The sequence below is a fragment of the Mirounga angustirostris genome, unplaced genomic scaffold (genome assembly GCF_029215605.1).
Source record: "Mirounga angustirostris isolate CCGP_5_RB_7025 unplaced genomic scaffold, mMirAng1.0.hap1 SCAF_7, whole genome shotgun sequence".
NCBI lineage: Eukaryota > Metazoa > Chordata > Mammalia > Carnivora > Phocidae > Mirounga > Mirounga angustirostris.
Window position 1 is genome coordinate 125033432 of NW_026991715.1, and position 19535 is coordinate 125052966.

Below are 19535 nucleotides of genomic sequence, written 5' to 3' on the forward strand. Positions count from 1 at the left end.
AAAATCCTATGTACATGAATTTGCTAATTTAGAGGAAATGGACCAATTCCATGAAAGTCATAAACTATCATAACTCAACCCAAGAACAAAGAAATAACATGAATAGTTCTATACTTATTAAATAAATGGAATTCATAGTTTAAATTTTCTGGAAAAAAGGGAAAAGAAAACTCCAGGCTACACTGGCAAATTCTACTAGGCGTTTTTAAGTGATACCATTTATAATGGCTTAAAAAAATGAAATTTTTAAGGATAAATTAAGAATGAATTTAGTGAAATCTGTTCAGGAGCTCTATGTTAAAAACTGTAAAACTTGAATAAAAAAAAAAAAAGACCTAAATAAATGATAGATATATTGCTGTTGGTGAACTGAAAGATTCCATATAGTTAAGATACCAATTCTCTCCAAATGACCTTTATTTAACTTTAATTTTTTTAAAATTTTTTTTCAGAGACAGAGAGAGAAAGAGAGAGAGTGAGCGCTCGAACAGGGAGCAGAGGGGAGGGAAGGGGGGAGAGAGAGAGAATCTTAAGCAGGCTCCACACCCAGCACAGAGCCCAACATGGGGCTCCATCCCACTACCCTGAAATCATGACCTGAGCCAAAATCTAGAGTCAGACACTTAACTGATGGAGCCACCCAGGCACCTCTCCAAATAATCTTTAGATTCAAAATAATTTCAAACAAAATCCTAGCAGGATTCTTTGTATGTATAGGCAGGATAATTGTAAAATGTATGTGAAAAAGTAAAGAAACTAAAAGGGCCCAATATCAAAACTACAATGAGATATCTCACACCTGTCAGAATGGCTTAAATCAACAACACAAGAAACAACAGGTGTTGGCGATGATGACAAAAAGGAACCCTCGTGCACTACTGGTCGGAACACAAACTGGTGCAGCCACTCTGGAAAACAGTATGGAGATTCTTCAGAAAGTTAAAAATAGAACTATTCTATGATCCAGCAATCGTACTACTGGGTATTTACACAAAGAATACAAAAATACTAATTCAAAGGGGTCCATGCATCCCTTTTACAACAGCCAAATTATGGAAGCAGTGCAAGTGTATTGATGAATGTATTGATGTGTTGATGAATGGATAAAGAAGAGGTGGTATGTATATATATATATATATTATTCAGCCATAAAAAAGAATGAAATCTTACCATATGTAAGGACACGGATGGAGCTAGAAAGTATCATGCTAAGTGAAATAAGCCAGTCAGAGAAAGACAAATACCATATGATTTCACTTATATGTGGAATTTAAGAAATGAAGCAAAGGAGAAAAAAAGAGAGAATGAGAAACCAAGAAACAGACCCTTAATTATAGAGAACAAACTGATGGTTACCAGAGGGGAGGTGGGTGAGGGAAGGGTGAAATAGGTGATAGGGATTAAGGAGTGCACTTGTCATGACAAGCACCAGGTGATGTATGTAGATGAATCACTATATTGTACACCTGAAACTAATATAACACTGTATGATAACTGTAATTAAAAGCTTTTTTTTAAGGGCACCTGGGTGGCTCAGTTGGTGGAGCAATTGCCTTCGGCTCAGGTCATGATCCTGGAGTCCTGGGATCGAGTCCCACATTGGGCTCCCTGCTCAGCAGGGAGTCTGCTTCTCCCTCTCTCGCTCCCCCCCCCCTTGTGCTCTCTCTCTCTCTCTCTCAAATAAATAAAAATAAAATCTTTTAAAAAAAAAGCTTTTTTTAAAAAAGAAACTAAAATAGCCCAATTTGAGACAAAGAACAAAGTTGGGAGGACACCGACAAATTTTTTTGAAGATTTTATTTATTTATTTGAAAGAGAGAGAGAGAGAATGAGCAGGGGGAGGGGCAGAGGGAGAGAAGCAGATTCCCCACTGAGCAGGAAGCCCAACTAGGGACATGATCCCAGGGTCCTGGATCATGACCTGAGCCGAAGGCAGACGCTTAACCACCCAGGCACCTGAACACACCACCAAATTTTAAGACATACTAAAAAGATGCAATGATCAAGGCAGTGTGGTATTAGTGAAAGGATATTGACATAGCTATAGAAGAGGATAGAGAGTCTCAAAGTAGAGAGCCTAAACTGCCTTGGCTTCCTCAGTCTTGTAGACTCCTCCACACCTGCTGCACTCTCCTCTGCCTAACTGAACTCCATCTTCACTGACATCTCTGCCTGGCCCTATAATCTAATGCATAGTCTGCTTACATCCCAGTCAGTTCCCATTTACCATTTTCCTCTCCCACTCCCAGACTCAGGGATTCTACAGATGGATGCTGCTCAGTCTAGTTCTTGGACCCTCACTTCCAGTACTTTGTCCGAGCAACAACCCAACAACTCACCGAGACCATTCAGGTCTTGAAGGCAAGCCCCAGAAAATAGGGTTTTTTTTATTGGTATGTGTTGATTAGAGTTGAAATAGCATCTTGGAATATAAAGGATATTTTTAAGAGGACCAAAAGAAAATGATCCCTATTACAGAAGACATTAAGATCAAAAGGATATGTGGGCACCTTAGCTGCTGAGTACCTAGAATATGAACACAAGTAGGCTAAACTGTAAAAAATCTAAAAGACTGTGAATGTTGTTTCTTGTTTGTAAAATAGGAGCATGACAAAGGCAATGGGAATGTTAAGTACCCTTGTGTTAAAACAGTGACCAAAATTAGTCATAACAAAAATCAAGTTCAACTAAGGATTCTCAAATGGATCTAAACAGATTCAGTACCATGGCTAACATTAGCAGAAAAAATTTTAAAGTGACACCTACTAAAGAACAGCCAGTGACTAAAACAGTTTTTCATCAAATAAACTAGTTTTTCTCTCTTCCTCCCTTATCTAAACATAGGCACTCCTGAAAAAAATCCCTTTATTTAACAACCTTAACTGGAAATAGCCTAGAAGAATTAAGCATCCATTTGTTTCTCATAAATGTTATCCTCTCCCTAAAGAGAGGACATTACTGAACCATGATCAATACTGGTTTCCTCTAAACACACACACACACACACACACACACAGATGGGGCGGGGGCACAGCGCAATGCGTGCTGATTTGTACTAATCTATACATACTCTCGTGGCTGCCACATGACAAGAACTGTAAAGAGCCGCTCTGATGCAGTGCCATCTGTAGTCACTGAATGAGGTGAGGCTCTGTGACCCACCCAAATGAAAGTGCCCATGTCTTTGGCATGGTGAGCTAACTAACAGAGGCAACTCACATGATGAGATGAAATGCAGCAGAGAATATAGTGTGAACTTGGATCCAAAAGTTCTTCTTACCCGGAGTCTGTTCTTTGGCTGTTAGGAATCACAAAAGTTCCTAAAACTGTCAGCAAAATTTTGTGTGCATACATTTTGCTGCAGAAAATGTTCACAGCTTTAATACAGGAGTTGGCGAGCTTTTTCTCTAAAGGGCCAGATAATGAGTATTTTAAGCTTGGCAGGCCACATGGTCTCTGCTGCAACTATTCAACTCTACCACTATAGCACAAAAGCAGCCCCAGACAATAGTAAATGAACAGGCATGGCAGTTTCCAATAAAACTTTTATTTACAAAAAACAGAGTGCAGGCTGGTTTGGCCCACAGGCTGTAGTTTGCCGATCCCCATTGTAATCCATCCACACTCTTAGTCATTTCCTTCTATGAATCAAAGACTCTGAAGTCCAAGTTTTTCTAATTTCTGAGTGATTTTAAAATCCATTTGAATACACTGAAGAGATAAATTCATTCTTCTGTGATCTACTCAACTCCAACGACCTCTTGCAATATATTTCAGCAGCCCCAACTACAGCGAACTCTGCCATTACCACAAATAGTTACTTTTCTGAAACCATGAATTTCCAATATTTATTGATTTAACAAATATTTTTCAGCTGATATGTTCTGGGCTCTATATATTCCATTTACTGGTCACATAACCTCCTATCTTCCAGTTCTTTTTTTTTTTTTTTTAAGATTTTATTTATTTTTTGACAGAGAGGGAGACAGCGAGAGAGGGAACACAAGCAGGGGGAGTGGGAGAGGGAGAAGCAGGCTTCCCGCTGAGCAAGGAGCCCGATGTGGGGCTCGATCCCAAGGCCCTGGGATCATGACCTGAGCCGAAGGCAGACGCTTAACGACTGAGCCACCCAGGTGCCCCCTATCTTCCAGTTCTTCAACCTTCTTTATTTTCATTCATCCACTCCTTAAGCATAAACCTGAAAGTCCTTTCGCTTTACCTACAATGAACAACTTTTATTCTGGAATAACCCCCTCCTCCTCATCACTGTATTCCATTCAAACACCCAGGCTCCTGAATAAGACTCAAGAACATCATACAAATATGCAGAATGACTGTCTCTGCAAATTTACATTCTACAGCCCTTAGTGCTCCCATAGTTCTTCTAGTCATTTTTCTCTCACAACCATCAACAGCTATTCTAAGTCTTTACTATCTTACTGAAGGCTTCACCTCAACATCTCCCAACACAAAATTAGTGACTCTTCCAGCAGATGGTGACACTTTTAGTTTCCTACCTAAGACCCACAATCTATAAACATATCTGGATATGAGCCCTCCACAATCCCTCCACTCCCAGTGTAAATATATTCCGTCCTCCCACTAGAAGCCAACTCTTGCTCTTCTGTGTGATCACAATCACTACAACCTCCTCATGGACTTGCATTATTACTTAGTATGTGTGGTTTTTGCAGAACTATATTAGTTATCCATGCTGTGTAACAAATCACCACAAACTTAACTAATAAATTGGAGGTGGCCTACGACACTAACAGTTTTGGAGGTCAGAAGTCCATCACAAAGTAACTGGTTTCTTTGCTTAAGGTCTCATAGACTGAAATCAGGATCATGTTAGGGCTGCGTTCCTCTCTCAAGGTTCGGGGTGGGAATCTGCTTCCAAGTTCACTGAGGTCACTGGCAGAATCCAAGTTCCTTGTAGTTGTAGGACTGAGATGCCCATTTCCTTGCTGTCAGCTGGAGGCTGCTCTCAGTGATTAGAAGCTGTGTGCCTTCCTTACCACATGGATTCCTCCATCTTCAAAGCCAACAAATGAGAAGCTTTCTCATGTTTAATCTAAATTAGACAAAAGCTATGCCTGCAAATCTTTGCAAAATAATCCCCTTTATCTGTAACTCCTGTTGAAATGGCTAAGGAGTAATATCCTTAAGCTTCCTAGAGGTCACCTGGCTTGGTTGAGAAAATCTAGGAAGCACACATTAATTTCTTGAAAAAGCCTTCAGTGTAACTGAATAATCTGACCTTATGATCTTTCTGAGGTTGTAGCAAAAGGTTATATGTACACTCTTGGTTTCTTCTCTGAACCACATTTTTGGAAGCAATTTCTTCATTTTAACATTATTTGCCATCTAAGATAGGCTCAAAATTAACTAAATCATCTAGTCCTGGTTCCCTTTTAATAAAACATCTTTCAATTTAACTTTATTCTCTCATATCTTCCTATAAGCAGCAAGAAGAAATCAGGCAGTACCCTCAACACTTTGTTCAGAAATTGCCTTAGCTACATACCCAATTTCATCAAGTAAGTTCTGCTTACAACTTCAAAGCCAGAAACGGAGACTATCCCCTCAAGTCAAATCCCTCCCACACTTCAAATCTCTTTTGCCAGGAAAGGCTCAATCCCTCTAAGGGCCCACCTGATTAGCTCGACCCACTGAAGATAATCTTCCTTTCTTAACTGTGCCATACAATATAACCTAATCATAGGGAGTACTGCATCCTGCTCATAGTTCACATCCACACTCAAGGGGAGGAGCAGAGAATCTTGGGTGCCCTCTTAGAATTCTGCCTACAACCAGGACTAGGAGTGTAGCAATTCTGAAACTACTTTCTATGAATGGTAGCAATGAACAAATGAATGAAAGTAGTGATGATGCTGGAGGCCAAACTTCTCACCGCTGAAGAAGTGAAATACAAATATGGAATGGAGAAAGGCTAGGAAGTTAGATTAGGATTACTGGATGTATCAGTGTGAACTCATGATTTTACACACACACACACACACACACACAGTTGGTTGATCTCCCATTCCAGCTCGCTCTCCTGAAACAGTCTAGAAGCAATGACACGCCAGCATCAGTGAACATACCCAGGGCCCAGATCCAGATTTGTAAACAGAATTCTCTATTAAAAGGAGCCATGGATCAATGGAGAAATGGGTAACATCAGAGCAGGAAAAGTACAAGATGAGCCAAGAACATTTTGTTGTACCAGAATGTAAGAAATCATCCCCAAAGTGTTGGGGATATGTCAAAAGGACAGAAACCAGTGTTAGGGAGTTTCTATTAGATAAAAAGCTCTGAAAATATTCAGAAATTGGAAAGAAACACAATGTACTTCCAATCACTGTACTTTTTAGAGTTTATATTTGTGGTTAAAACCATCAGTTAAAACTGCTTTCAGAAACAAAACTATACCTAGAATTCACAGTTTAAAATGTTTCACTTCTTAGGAATCAGGATTTACCATTAAAAGGATATGACTAATATGTTCATCTCCAAATTTGCAATAGCAAATTTTTGGAGTGGCTGGATATCAGAATAACTATGTGAACTATTCAAATATAAATAAAGCTATTTGAAAACATGTTTTTCCTGTAATTATTTATAAAGCTTCTAATTTCCATAATTACAGTACATTCATGGAGAAATTGTCCAGTTAAAGGTCCAAGGATCCTAGGGTCCCCTGAGCCCGTCCTTCCCCAATTTCATCATGTAGTTAAGAAAGAAATATAACAGAATTTTGATGTTGAAAAGAAAAGGGTTGAAGACAATCCAAAGGAAATTCACTTAACAATATCAGCCCGAGATGAACTGATAAAAGGAAGTTTAATAAATGAAATTATAAGATCATAATCATGGGCATTCACTTATTAATAATCTATGAAAACACTTTTTAATTTAACTTAATACTGATGTGTTATGGAGTTTTGATGTATAGGAATACTTCTCAGTGAAGAATCAAAATTTAATAGTCACACATTTGTGGGCTCTCGGCCAAAGAGTCCCAATCTGAATCTCAGGCAAAGTGTGTAAGACTTCAAAGTAAGAAAGGAAAACACTCTCTGATTGGAAGTAATGTACCAATATTCTGGTTTAAAATAAATGAGTTTTAGATGACAATATAACTACAGATTTTAAAGTATGCTTTTGAATAGCTTAAAGGCTGATTCCTGCTTATCCTTGTCCTACTTCCCTAATGTTAAAAAAAGAGAGAGAGAGAGACAACAGGCCCAAAATGGAGTCACTTATGGTAAGCCCACAGCACCAAAAAAGAAACTTAGTACCTAACCTAAGTACAGTTTCAAACCCCCCAGGAATGTAATCTTAACTAGTCAGTCTGGAATTTCCTGATCAGCACCAGTGAGGTAATCCAACCAACAGGCCCCTTTGTCCCCCCAAAAGAAGTTATAATCCTGCTGGAATAATCCATTTTTTTCTATTTGTAAGTTCCTTGTCCCACCCTCTCTCTGCCTTTAAAAAGTTCCATTTTGGACAGCTCCTCATAACCTCTATTTGCTAGATTAGATGCTGCCCAATTCATAAATCACTGAATAAAGATAATTAGATCTTCAAATTTACTCAGTTGGATTTTTGTTGGATTTAGTATTACTCGTCTAAACCTAGAGAAGTAAGGTCTTATTTTCCCCAGATAAAATAACCAATAATCCCATGAACTCCAGCCCAGGGATCCTCATATTTTAAAAAAGCAGCCCAACCTAATTTTCAAAGGATATCTTATGAAAAACTCCAACACATAAAACAGACAAAACCAGAACTCCTCTGACTGAAGTGGAAGGCCCCCTGCTCCTCACTCCTATCCTGAGGCCTCTCCTTTCACCTTACTGCAGCCCCTGGAGCATATGCACAAAATCCCAAGACTGCAGAACATACAAAACATAGTTCCAAGTAATAAACTAATGTAAATGTCCTGGTTTGATCAGAAAAACATCTTTTCAGATGCATAAGGAAAATATAGGCATACAGAAACAAATGTTATTAGTGATTATATTTGGGTAGTAGAATTATGAGTAATTTTTTTCCAAATTTTTTAGAGTTGACAGGAATTACTGTTAGAAACCCAATAAACTTTATTTTTTTAAGGTATAAGTACAATCACTCTCCCCATAGTGAACTGCGTTGTAGTATATGACAGAAAAAAGCATTTCTGTACCACTACGAGTACATTTAAAAATACACACATACACACACAATGATGTAAAGATTAGAGATATAAATTTAACAATGTAACAATTTAACAATCAGAGAGGCCTGTTTATATTTGAAGGACATAATATTTTAATCACAATAGATCAGATATATTTAATTGTTTCCTTTAATGTCCTATTATTGCAATTCAGAAAAGAGGTTAAAAAGTTAAGGAAAAAAACTGTCCCATGAAATCTACTACTTTCAAATAATAATTCTTACATTTCCAAAACCTATTACTCAAGCCAAAGACTGCAGTTAAGATATCAGTAACATTTCCTAGACAAGTAAATAGTCAATTAATTACATCTGCTTCTGGGAAATGAAGAAAGTAAATATTAACCATGATTTTGAAATCAAAATGGAGATATTAGGCAAGTGGGGGATGTTACAGTAGTTACAATATATAGTAGTTTTCTACATAATGGTAACTAAATTTTTTTCCTGATTTATTAAGAAATAATTAACATACATCACTGTATAAATTTAAGGCATACAGCATGATAATATGATTTACATATATTGTGAAATGATTATCGCAATAGGTTCAGCTAACATCCCTCATCTCATACAGATAAAATATAAAGAAAAGAAAAAAAGTAAAAAAAAAGTTTTCCTTGTAATGATACCTCTTAGGATTCACTCTCCTTTAACAATGTTCCTGTATATCATACAGTGTTAACTATAGTCATAATGTTGTACACTATACCCCTAATTATACCCTTAGTACTTATTTATCTTATAACTAGAAATTTGTACCTTTCGACTACTCTCTTCCAATTCCCTCATTCCCCATCTTCTGCCTCTGGTAACCACATGTCTGATCTTTTCTGTGACTCTGTGGTTTGTTGCGGGGGATGGGGGGGCGGGGGGGGGCGTTGTTTGGGTTTTTCTCTGTTTTAGATTCCACATATAAATAAATCATACAGTATTTTGTCTTTCTCTGTCTGACTTATTTCATTTAGTATAATGCCTTCAAGGTCCATTCAAGTTGTTGCAAATGGTAGGATTTCCTCACTTTTATGGCTGAATTATATATATATATATATATATATATATATATATATCACAACTTCTTTATCCACTTATCCATCAATGGACTTAGGTTGTTTGGCTGTTTCCATGTATTAGTAATTGCAAATGATGTTGCTATGAACACGGAGGTGCAGATATCTTTTCAAGGTCGTGGGTTTTCATTTCCTTTGGATATATTCTCAGAAGAGGAATTGCTGAATCATATGGTAGCTCTCTTTGTAATTTTTTGAGGATCCTCCATACTGTTTTCCACAGTGGCTGCACCAATTTACAATCCCACCAACAGTGCACAAGGTTTCCCTTTTCTCCACAACCACACCCGCATTTGTTATCTCTTATCTTTTTTATAATGACCATTCTAATAGACTGAGGTGATATTTCACTGTGGTTTTCATTTGCATTTCCCTAATGACTAGTAATGTTGAGCATCTTTTCATGTACCTGTTGGCCTTTAGTACATCTTCCTTGGAAAATGTCATTCAGGTCCTTTTGCCCATTTTTTAATTGGGTTTGTTTTGTTTTGCTATTGAGCTGTTGGAGTTCTTTACATATTTTTGGATTTTAACCCCTTATCAGATATATGATTTGCAATTAGGCATAGAATGAACATATCTCAACATAATAAAGGCCATATATGACAAGCCCACAGCCAACATCATACTCAGTGGTGAAAGGCTGAACGCTTTTCCTCTAAGATCAGAAACAAGACAATGCCCACTCTCATTACTCCTATTCAAGACTGTACTGGAAGTCATAACTAGAGCAATCAGGCAAGAAAAGAAATAAAAGAAAGAGGTAAAATTCTATTTCAGATGATATGATTCTAAATACAGAAAATCCTAAAGACTCATCAAAAAAAACTCTTAGATCTAATCAACAAATTCAGTAAAGCTGCAGAACACAAAATTAACATTTAAAAAAATCAATAGGTTTTCACACACTAACAATGAATTTTCTGAAAAAGAAAGAAAGAAAATGATCCCATTTACAATAACATCAAAAACAATTAAATAATTAGGAATATATTTAACCAAGGAGGTAAAAAATAACTCTGGTAACTTAACATGCTAATGTTAATTTCCTATGTTTCCTCACAGACTTGCTTATCCATCCTTGTCCTACTTTCCTAATCATCTTATTATATGTACTATATGTACTCTAAGTCTGAAATTGCAGAAATAGCCAGAAACAAAACTAACCGGATTCCTTTCTTCCTGAAATTTTATTAGCTAAAACTTAAATCCACAAAGCCTTAGTGTTTCTATAATGTAAGAAGCCCTGAATGGCTGAAATAATTAAGAAGAGCTTAGAGATTGGCAAAAACTTCTCTTCCTCATACTTTTTAAGAAATACTGTCTCCCATCCAAGTACTAACCAGGCCCGACCCTGCTCAGCTGTCGATGTTAAGCACAAACTAAAAAGAGAATAAATTAAATACAAGTTATTAAAGGTTTCATTTCCATAGACCAGTTGCTTAAATAGTTCTGGATTCCCAAAAGCTTCAAATAAAGCAGATAAAAGCAGAACTAAGTTTAAGACAGGGAGAATGACCTAGAGACCTATCTGCTTTCTTTCCTTACCATCATCACTCTCACAACATCATCTTTGGTGGAATCCTAGGGGCAATGATTTTAAGGAGAAGGGAATGAGAAATTCTAATAAAATACATGAAAAAAAGAAATTACTGAAGCCACCACTGAATATAATTGTATGCTTAAATTATATATGAATTCTATTTGAATCACCTAACACTGGGCACTTAATAAACAATTAGTCACACAAAAAAATGAATGAGACTGTGATCCTCTTTAGGGTTGAGAGGAACTTCACTGGGTTTCAATAGAAGGCAGTTTGAAACATAGTATATTAATTTATTCCAAAAGTTCAACTAGAGCATGTAGATTATAGCCAATTCTCATTATCTGCAGTAGTTATGATCTATAAAGTTCTATAAATACTGAATTATCCAATACAGGGTTGGGTTCATACAAGCCAGTCATATCTTCATCAACTAATCAATATATAACTTTATGTTTTTGTTTAAAGAAACATTATTTAACATATATACCTGATTCATTAACATTGAACTCATAGTCATGACTGAATGAAGCTTATCTAACATATGTATTTCTCTGCAAGGCACATCATGGACTTTTCACACTTAGGAACACCAGACAGTGCTCCAGCACTTGAGCACTATACTTGGGGGCCATTTTAAACAGCAAAATCACCAACAAAAGGCCCCCAAGTAATAAAAATGCAGCACTACATAGATCACAAAAAGGACACTTGATTACAGTGTGAGAGCTGAAACAAGAAGAAAGAGCATCAGCTTTTTCACATTCTTTTTTGCTGCTCTGTGCAAGTACATGTCTGCAGATGACCACAAAAGCACTGAGTATTGATTTGGGGGTTACAAAAACATTTCAGCAAATACAGAAACCACAAATAATGAGGATCCACTGTATTTTCTTAGGCAATCAAATCTATTAGATTTTGATGTAGTTACAAACCTTGAGTATTAAGTGTTTTAGAAGAGCATACTAGGACAGGGAAAGAGGAGTAGAAGTCAGAAGTAAAACTGAGGCTCAAAATTCCACACCAACCATATCCACTGACACTGTAATAGATCTGTGGGAGGCTGCATTACTGTCCCCAATCCATCACCTCTCCTGTATCCTCAACCTTTGGCACGTGATACTGTGGTTACTCTCCCTAAAGACCTGGGCAAATTTCTCCACCAATACCTGTGGTCCTGTGATTTGCTCTAGCCAATGGAATGTCCAGGGACTTATGAGCAAAGGCCTGAAATGTGCTTCCAGAGTTGAGGTTTCCTTCTTGTGTTTCTGCCATCACCATGTGAAAAACATGCCCTCAGGCAGCTCACTAGTGCAAGGAGGAGCAGGGACACATGGAACAGACCCAGACATTACCTGTAGCTTGGAGCCCACTCACACATCCCACAGACATGTTAGTGATCATAAACAATCCATTCAGCCTGAGAGCATTTATGCGGCTATAGTTAAATGATACTTAACATAATTTCAAAATACTATTATCTCACTGAAAAATCGTTATATAAAGGGTTGATGAAACCCTCTTTCGTTCTTGTTCTAAAGCCTAGTCCAGAGTAGGTTCGTGGTATGTTGTTTCCAAAGACGGCTGCATCTATGTCTCCCATCCCATATCTTTTACAGTGTGATCTTGTCATTCCCACACCAAACGGTGGAGTCTGTCTCTCCTCTCCTCAAATTTGAGTTGGCCCTACAATGCTATGTAAGACTTGAAGCCAGACCTTATAAAATCTGAAGTTTCCATGTTCATCCTTCATGGAACCCAGTCACCAAGCAAGAAGTCAAACCCCACTAAGTCCACCACACTGCTACGAAGCCTAAACTAGACACGTGGAAAGAGAGAGTGAGCACGCACGTACGTATGCACATGCACATTGTGGGTAAGAGGCAGGGCTGGAAACAGGATAGATACCATGGGGTAGAGCACCAACTATAAATCATCTGAGTGAGGCATTTTGAACATTAAAACCATCCTAGTGCCCCAGCTGACACTATATGAAGCAGAAGAACTTCCTGGTCAATCCACAGAATTATAAGAAATAATAATACACTGTTTAAAACCAGACACTAATTTTTAGGGTGAATTACAGCAACTCAATCAAATTGTTAATAAATGTGTGCTGAATTAATTAAATTCAATAAATATTTTGTTTAATGCTTACCTTGGTGTTTGCCATGTCCACAATATACTGGTCTCCCTTTATACATTCCATTACTTCAAAACCATCTCTGTCAATCACTTTGGCCTGAGAGCTTCCAGATACAACAAGAATCATGTCTCCTGTGTTACTATACTGTAGTGACTTGATCTGATGGCTATGTAAAAGAAAAAAGAAAATAGTGTTGTAAGACACTGGGCATAATGTTTACACTTTCACTACATTAAGCACTGCCAGAAAAAAGTCACACAACTGCACAAACTGATAATTCTTCAAAATCAGGATCATCAAACCCAAATGGGCCCTCAACACTAGTGGCTATCCTGTTAGCACTCTCCTCCCACTCACCACAGCATCTATTAAAATATCTACTCACCGTAGGTATCTTCAACCCAACCAACTGCCCTTCTTTCAGCTGTTGATTTGTCTGGCTCTTTCCCAAAAGCAACAAACAACAACTGCCTCAACTTCCTCCCACTAATGTCATAAACTCATCTGCATCTGAACACCTCTCTTCCTCCTCCTCTTTGATTACAATGGTGGATGGAAACCTCTTCCTGCCCAAGGCAAATCTAATACCTATATTCTGGATTTCATCCTTTCCAGTCTCCTCAGGAACTTCTGATTATCCTCTCTCCTCCCTTTCACAACCAAGTGTTTGAACAAGTTTTCATCTCCTCCATGTCTCCAGTACTACAGTATTCTTTTTTTTTTTTAAAGATTTTATTTATTAATTTGAGAGAGAGAATGAGAAAGAGAGCACATGAGAGGGGGGAGGGTCAGAGGGAGAAACAGACTCCCTGCCGAGCAGCGAAGCCCGATGCGGGACTCGATCCTGGGACTCCAGGATCATGACCTGAGCCGAAGGCAGTTGCTTAACCAACTGAGCCACCCAGGCGCCCTACAGTATCCTTTGCACGCTCACCACTTCACTCATTCCCCCAGCTTCCAGGATTTGGTCTGCTGGTGGCTAACACCTAAACTCCCCATACAAGATTATGTTACCATTCCAAAGCAGCCCACATTCAGCCTGGCCAGTGTGCAGTAAAATGGTCCAGCCCCCTGCTTCAGTCTGGGATCCATGGGAAAAATTAAACCAGCTTCAGATTTCCCTGTGGGACCAGCTGAGGCTGCTTCTGCAACCACATGACAATGCAATTTCTGCGCCTTCCTAAGAGTGTTTCCCCTGCACCTTCTCTCTCAGGGGCTAATCCCAAAAGCACTCTTCAACCAACCTTCTGCATGCAAATCCTGGAATTTCAAAGAATGGTTTTGGTGAACCTGACCTGAGAGAGTTGGTATCAAAAGTGGTCCTATGAAGTCAATTCCAAGATGAGATCACCAATTGGATAGTAACGAGGACCCCATCACGGGGAGTACATAGTTCCTGACATGCTACAGCAGTGCAACTGCAACTGCTAAAAGCTCATCGTGAAAGGAAAGGTACTGGCTGGTGTAGTATTCCAGGCATTTGAGAGGTACAGGAAACCTAAGAACTGAAACAACTCTAGAACTGGATAGCTATTACTGGGTGTAGTCAATGCAATGAATAAAGACAATGAAAGGCTGAGGATGACTATCACCAATTAAAAACTACAGTGTGAAAAAAGCCAAAAGGCCTCTTTGGCAGCCTACAAAGACAGGGTTATTGTCCTTGTCAGGTAAGTGGTATGCGGTGACCGATCTGGTAAAGCATCTTTTTCCACCTCTATTAGGAAGCAAGACCAAAAACAGTTCACATTCACAGGTGACCAACAGCAGCATACATATGCATGCTTGAGCCAGGGCTACATTAATTTTCTGGCCCTTTGTGTTAACATAGTCCAAAGGGACCTAAACCATCTGGACAATCTGAAGAAATTCATGCTGGTCTGTGATCTAGATGACATTATGCTAATTGAATCGGGTGAGCAAAAAATCAAGTACATTGGTGAGAAACATGCTCTCCAGAAGACGTGAGATAAACCCTAGAAAAGATCAAGAGATTGAGACAAGGATGTGTAGGGAAGATGCATGTAGACAGACATAGGAAAAGTGGACACCAAATACGAAGCTCTTTGTATCCCATGTTAACCCAGACAACACCAACTTTGAAAGAGGCAATAAACCACAAAGACAAAGTGACTTGGCCAGTTGACATTAGCTAGCTTTTGTCATCATCCATACCACTGTTAATGCAATAGTCTTATAAGTGAAATAGTACAAAAAGGGATGGAAATTATGCATGGGACCAACAGCAACTCTGCAAAATTGACCTATTATTGCCAAAGGTCCAACCTGCCAGTAATAGAAGCCTATGATGAGCCCCACTCCCAAAATCAATACTAATCTAATGAGTAAGTAAAATACATAATATGAAAAACTGTAATAAGTATATGGGACAAAACTGGGTGGGGAGGGCAGAATGTGAACCAAGGGGACAGGGATATATGTTTTAAGTAAAGTGGTCAGGAAGTAAGTGACTAAGTAGGCTATGAAGTGAAGGACTAGGCTATGAAGATATTTTGATATCTGCTCTCCCTTTCCAAGGGAAGCAACAGCTACTAGGAAGGACCAAGAAGCAGCAACAGCTACTAGAAAGGACCTGCAGCAAAAGTGTGTCTGGCATTTCCCTAGTGTAACCGTAGCAGAGTGACCAAAGCAAACAGGAGTTGAAGAGGTCAGAAAGCAGCAAGTGGGGAGATGCAGATTAAGGAGGGCCACGTAAGCCACTGAAAGGACCTTGGCTTTTGTTCTCTCAGGGAGAAATTAGACGAAACCCCCTGGAGTGCTTTGAGCTGAGCAATGACACAATCTGACCTACACTCTACAGAACCATTTTTTTGTGCCTGGACCATTCTGCACTCTGAAGTCTGTGGATTCCCTCTTAGTATGTTTTTTAAACATATTAAAAAACTACATTAGACATATACTGGAAACCATTATTTATCACATAAATAACTAAAAAATATTTTTTTGAATTTGTGACATATGTGAGTTTCTGTACTAATGCATCAAGTAACTATGCATAGAGGCAGGTCTAATAACTACTGTAATTTCAAAGGAGTGATGAGCATAAACAATGTGTACTTCAATATGACTATTATAATAATAATGATATAATATGAAAGCATCTGGGGCGCCTGGGTGGCTCAGTTGGTTAAGCAACTGCCTTCGGCTCAGGTCATGATCCTGGAGTCCTGGGATTGAGTCCCGCATCGGGCTCCCTGCTCGGCAGGGAGTCTGCTTCTCCCTCTGACCCTCCTCCCTCTCATGCTCTCTGTCTCTCATTCTCTCTCTCTCAAATAAATAAATAAAATCTTTAAAAAATAAAAATAAAAATAAAAAAGAAAGCATCTGAACTTTGCAGGTACACCTGTGACTTTGTTGCCTACTTTCATAATTAAAGGAAATGGCTAAACATCATTTAGAGATTAGTGAAAAGAAATAATTTTTTATCCAAGTTCACAGAAATTGGGAGTACCAAATATTGAACTTATGAGTTGTAGAATTTAAAAAATAACTGTAATTAGGGGCGCCTGTGTGGCTCAGTCGTTAAGCGTCTGCCTTCAGCTCAGGTCATGATCTCAGGGTTCTGGGATCGAGTCCCGCATCGGGCTCCCTGTTCAGCAGGGAGCCTGCTTCTCCCTTTCACACTCCCCCTGTGTGTGTTCCCTTTCTCGCTAACTCTCTGTGTCAAATAAATAAATAAAATCTTTTAAAAATTAAAAAAAAAATAAAATAACTGTAATTAGGGGCGCCTGGGTGGCTAGTCATTAAGCATCTGCCTTCGGCTTGGGTCATGATTCCAGGGTCCTGGGATTGAGCCCCGCTTGGGGCTCCCTGCTCAGTGGGAGGCCTGCTTCTCCCTCTCCCACTCCCCCGGCTTGTGTTCCCTCTCTTGCTGTCTCTCTCTCTCTGCCAAGTAAAAAAATAAAATCTAAAAAAACAAAATAACTGTAATTAAGACAAGGTATATAATACATACATAAAACTGAAAATTAAAAAAAGAAATATGCAGAAATTTTAGAATGAAAACTACAATCACTGAGATTTAGAACTAATGGATGGGTTTAACAGCAGAGAATTAATGGTTAAAAGATCATTTTTAGACTTAAGCGTGGTGACAAAAAATGGAAAATGCAGAAAAAGTTTAAGGTACATATGACATATGGTGAAAAAGTCTCATATTAGAATTGCAGAATGGAAAAAGAGAGAAGCAGTCTGTAAAGAGGTGATTGTCAAAATTTTGGAAAAATCATAAAAGACACTAACCCAGAGATTCAATAAGTACTGTAAACCCCAAAAAGGTAGCAAAAACCACACCCAGGCACATCACAGTAAAACTGCTGAAAGCCAAAGACAAAAGTAAAACCTTAAAAACATTTTTTTTCAAACATGGTTTCATCAGGAAAATTCAAAAGTAAAAGTACAATGAGATACCACTGTCTACCCACCAAATGACTAAAATATAAAAGGCTAACAATACAAAGTATATTACTGGGACTGTGAAATGAAAAAAATCTACCTTCTGAGACAAAGAAAGCTGTCACATCAACAACTGCAATATATTCTATATTATAGGACCAGCACTGACCAACAGAACTTTCTGTGATGGTGGAAACATTCTACATCTGTGTTGTCCATTATGGTAACCACTAGCCACTAGCCACATGTTTCTATCAAGCACTAGAAATATGGCTAGTGCAACTAAGGAACTTAATTTTTAATTTTATTTAATTTAAAATTAAATAGCTACATAGGGCTAGTGGCTCGTGCACTGAGCAAGTGCAGCTGTTAACAATATGAAATAAATATAAAACAGTCTCAACTTTGGAACAACAGAAGATTCTTACTGGCTCATAAAACAGATGAAAAATGAAATACTAACAAAATGTTCTTTAGAAACAAAAGAAAACCTAATGAAATCTATTAAAGTCTACTTGGATGATAATAGTACCAGTACTAAAAAATCAGTTGTACAGTCCCTAAATGTGATTTCCAGTTACAAGTTTAGAAATGGATATTGAAGTAAACTCTCCATGTAAAAATTTCTTATTCACCATGCTAAAATACAGTCTGTAACATTCTTCAGAGATGGCATGGTAAAGTAACACACATCAAAGCAATCTTAAAGGATATGCTATCTCAGGTGCCATTCTCTCAAAAAAGAAATCACCAAATAAATACATATGGAAAGCAAACAATTAAACACCTTAAACAGATAATAATACACAAACCCATAAAGAATTCTGCTGGAGAACTAACTTAAAGTCCCAAATATAAAATTTCTCTATCAAAAAGCAAAACTGAAAATCTGTCTTTTTAAACTGTCCTCATAACTTCCTTTATGAATGTAACTCTGTTGGCAAAAAAAAAAAAAAAAAAAAAAGACAAAAAAACAGTCAAATTCTTTGATTTATCCTAAAAGGTCAATCTGAAAATAAAATAAATTTCAATGATTAAGACAATTTTAACAAAATTTTAGGCTATTTAGTCTTATTTAGATTTACTTTCTAAGTCTATAATTTCAAGGCTGAGAAATAAATGGATATTTTTTTTAAAAGATTTATTTATTCATTTGAGAGAGCGAGAATGAGAGAGAGTACATGAGAGGGGGGAGGGTCAGAGGGAGAAGCAGGCTCCTCGCAGGGAGCCCGATACGGGACTCGATCCCGGGACTCCAGGATCATGACCTGAGCCGAAGGCAGTTGCTTAACCAACTGAGCCACCCAGGCGCCCAATAAATGGATATTTTAGCAGAAAAAACTATTAATCATGATAATTTTGTCTCCTAGAAACAGAATATATACAAAAAATCAAAATTTAAGTGTATCTGGCTAAGCAACAAAAGAATTATTCTTCCTGGCTGGTGGCCAAATCCAAATTAGATATTTACCAATGAAACTGCTTTTCTTCACAGCTACTGCTAACTAGAAACTAGTGCTCAAAATTTAAACTGACCATTTCTCCTAAAATGCTGAAATTCTAGCTGATAGTTTTTTTAATATTTATTCTTCAAAAAACCATTCTTAATGCATTGATTCAAAGTACTGATTCCAATGCAAAGATAATTCAAACAAAGGTCTGAGTGGGTTCTGAGGCTAGAATGTGTGACAGTGTGAGGAATTTCACCACAATACCCCAGATCAAAGGGTCAAGGTAGATGAGAAATTGAAGCTCCCAAACCAGATGCTCATGAGAAAGAAACCTAGAAAAGCAAATGTGGGGCTACTGCCAGGCCCTTCCTTCCTAAAAAGAAAAGCCTCTCTGGCCTTATACTAAATGCTAAAATGCTGGGAAGGAATGAGGCCCTTAGCAAAATTCTGACCAGGGTCCCAAATTTAAATGTTAAATCAAGAAGGAGGCCCCCATAATAAGCTATAAAATTATATGTTTCACCAGATCTGCCAGTTGTCCATTTATTGCCTCACAGCTCCAAATTCACCCTTCACTGCCTGCTCTGCAAAAATGAATTTGGGCCCTTTAAATAATCTTCCTTTGCCCTGGGGCATGAAGTTTTGCAGCTAGAGGGTGCTAGAGAGACACTGCAGGGTCCAGT

At 38.1% G+C, this 19535-nt stretch overlaps 1 protein-coding gene across 4 annotated transcripts in view; it reads right to left on the minus strand.

The window, feature by feature from the left end:
• WDR70 (WD repeat domain 70) overlaps positions 1–19535 on the minus strand; it is a 295418-nt gene that overhangs the window by 194997 nt on the left and 80886 nt on the right. For all 4 annotated transcript variants that reach the window (XM_045862134.2, XM_064596782.1, XM_064596784.1 and 1 more), the window contains one exon: positions 12998–13151. In XM_045862134.2, coding sequence (XP_045718090.1) covers positions 12998–13151 — 154 coding nt within the window. The remainder of the gene's footprint in view (positions 1–12997; positions 13152–19535) is intronic.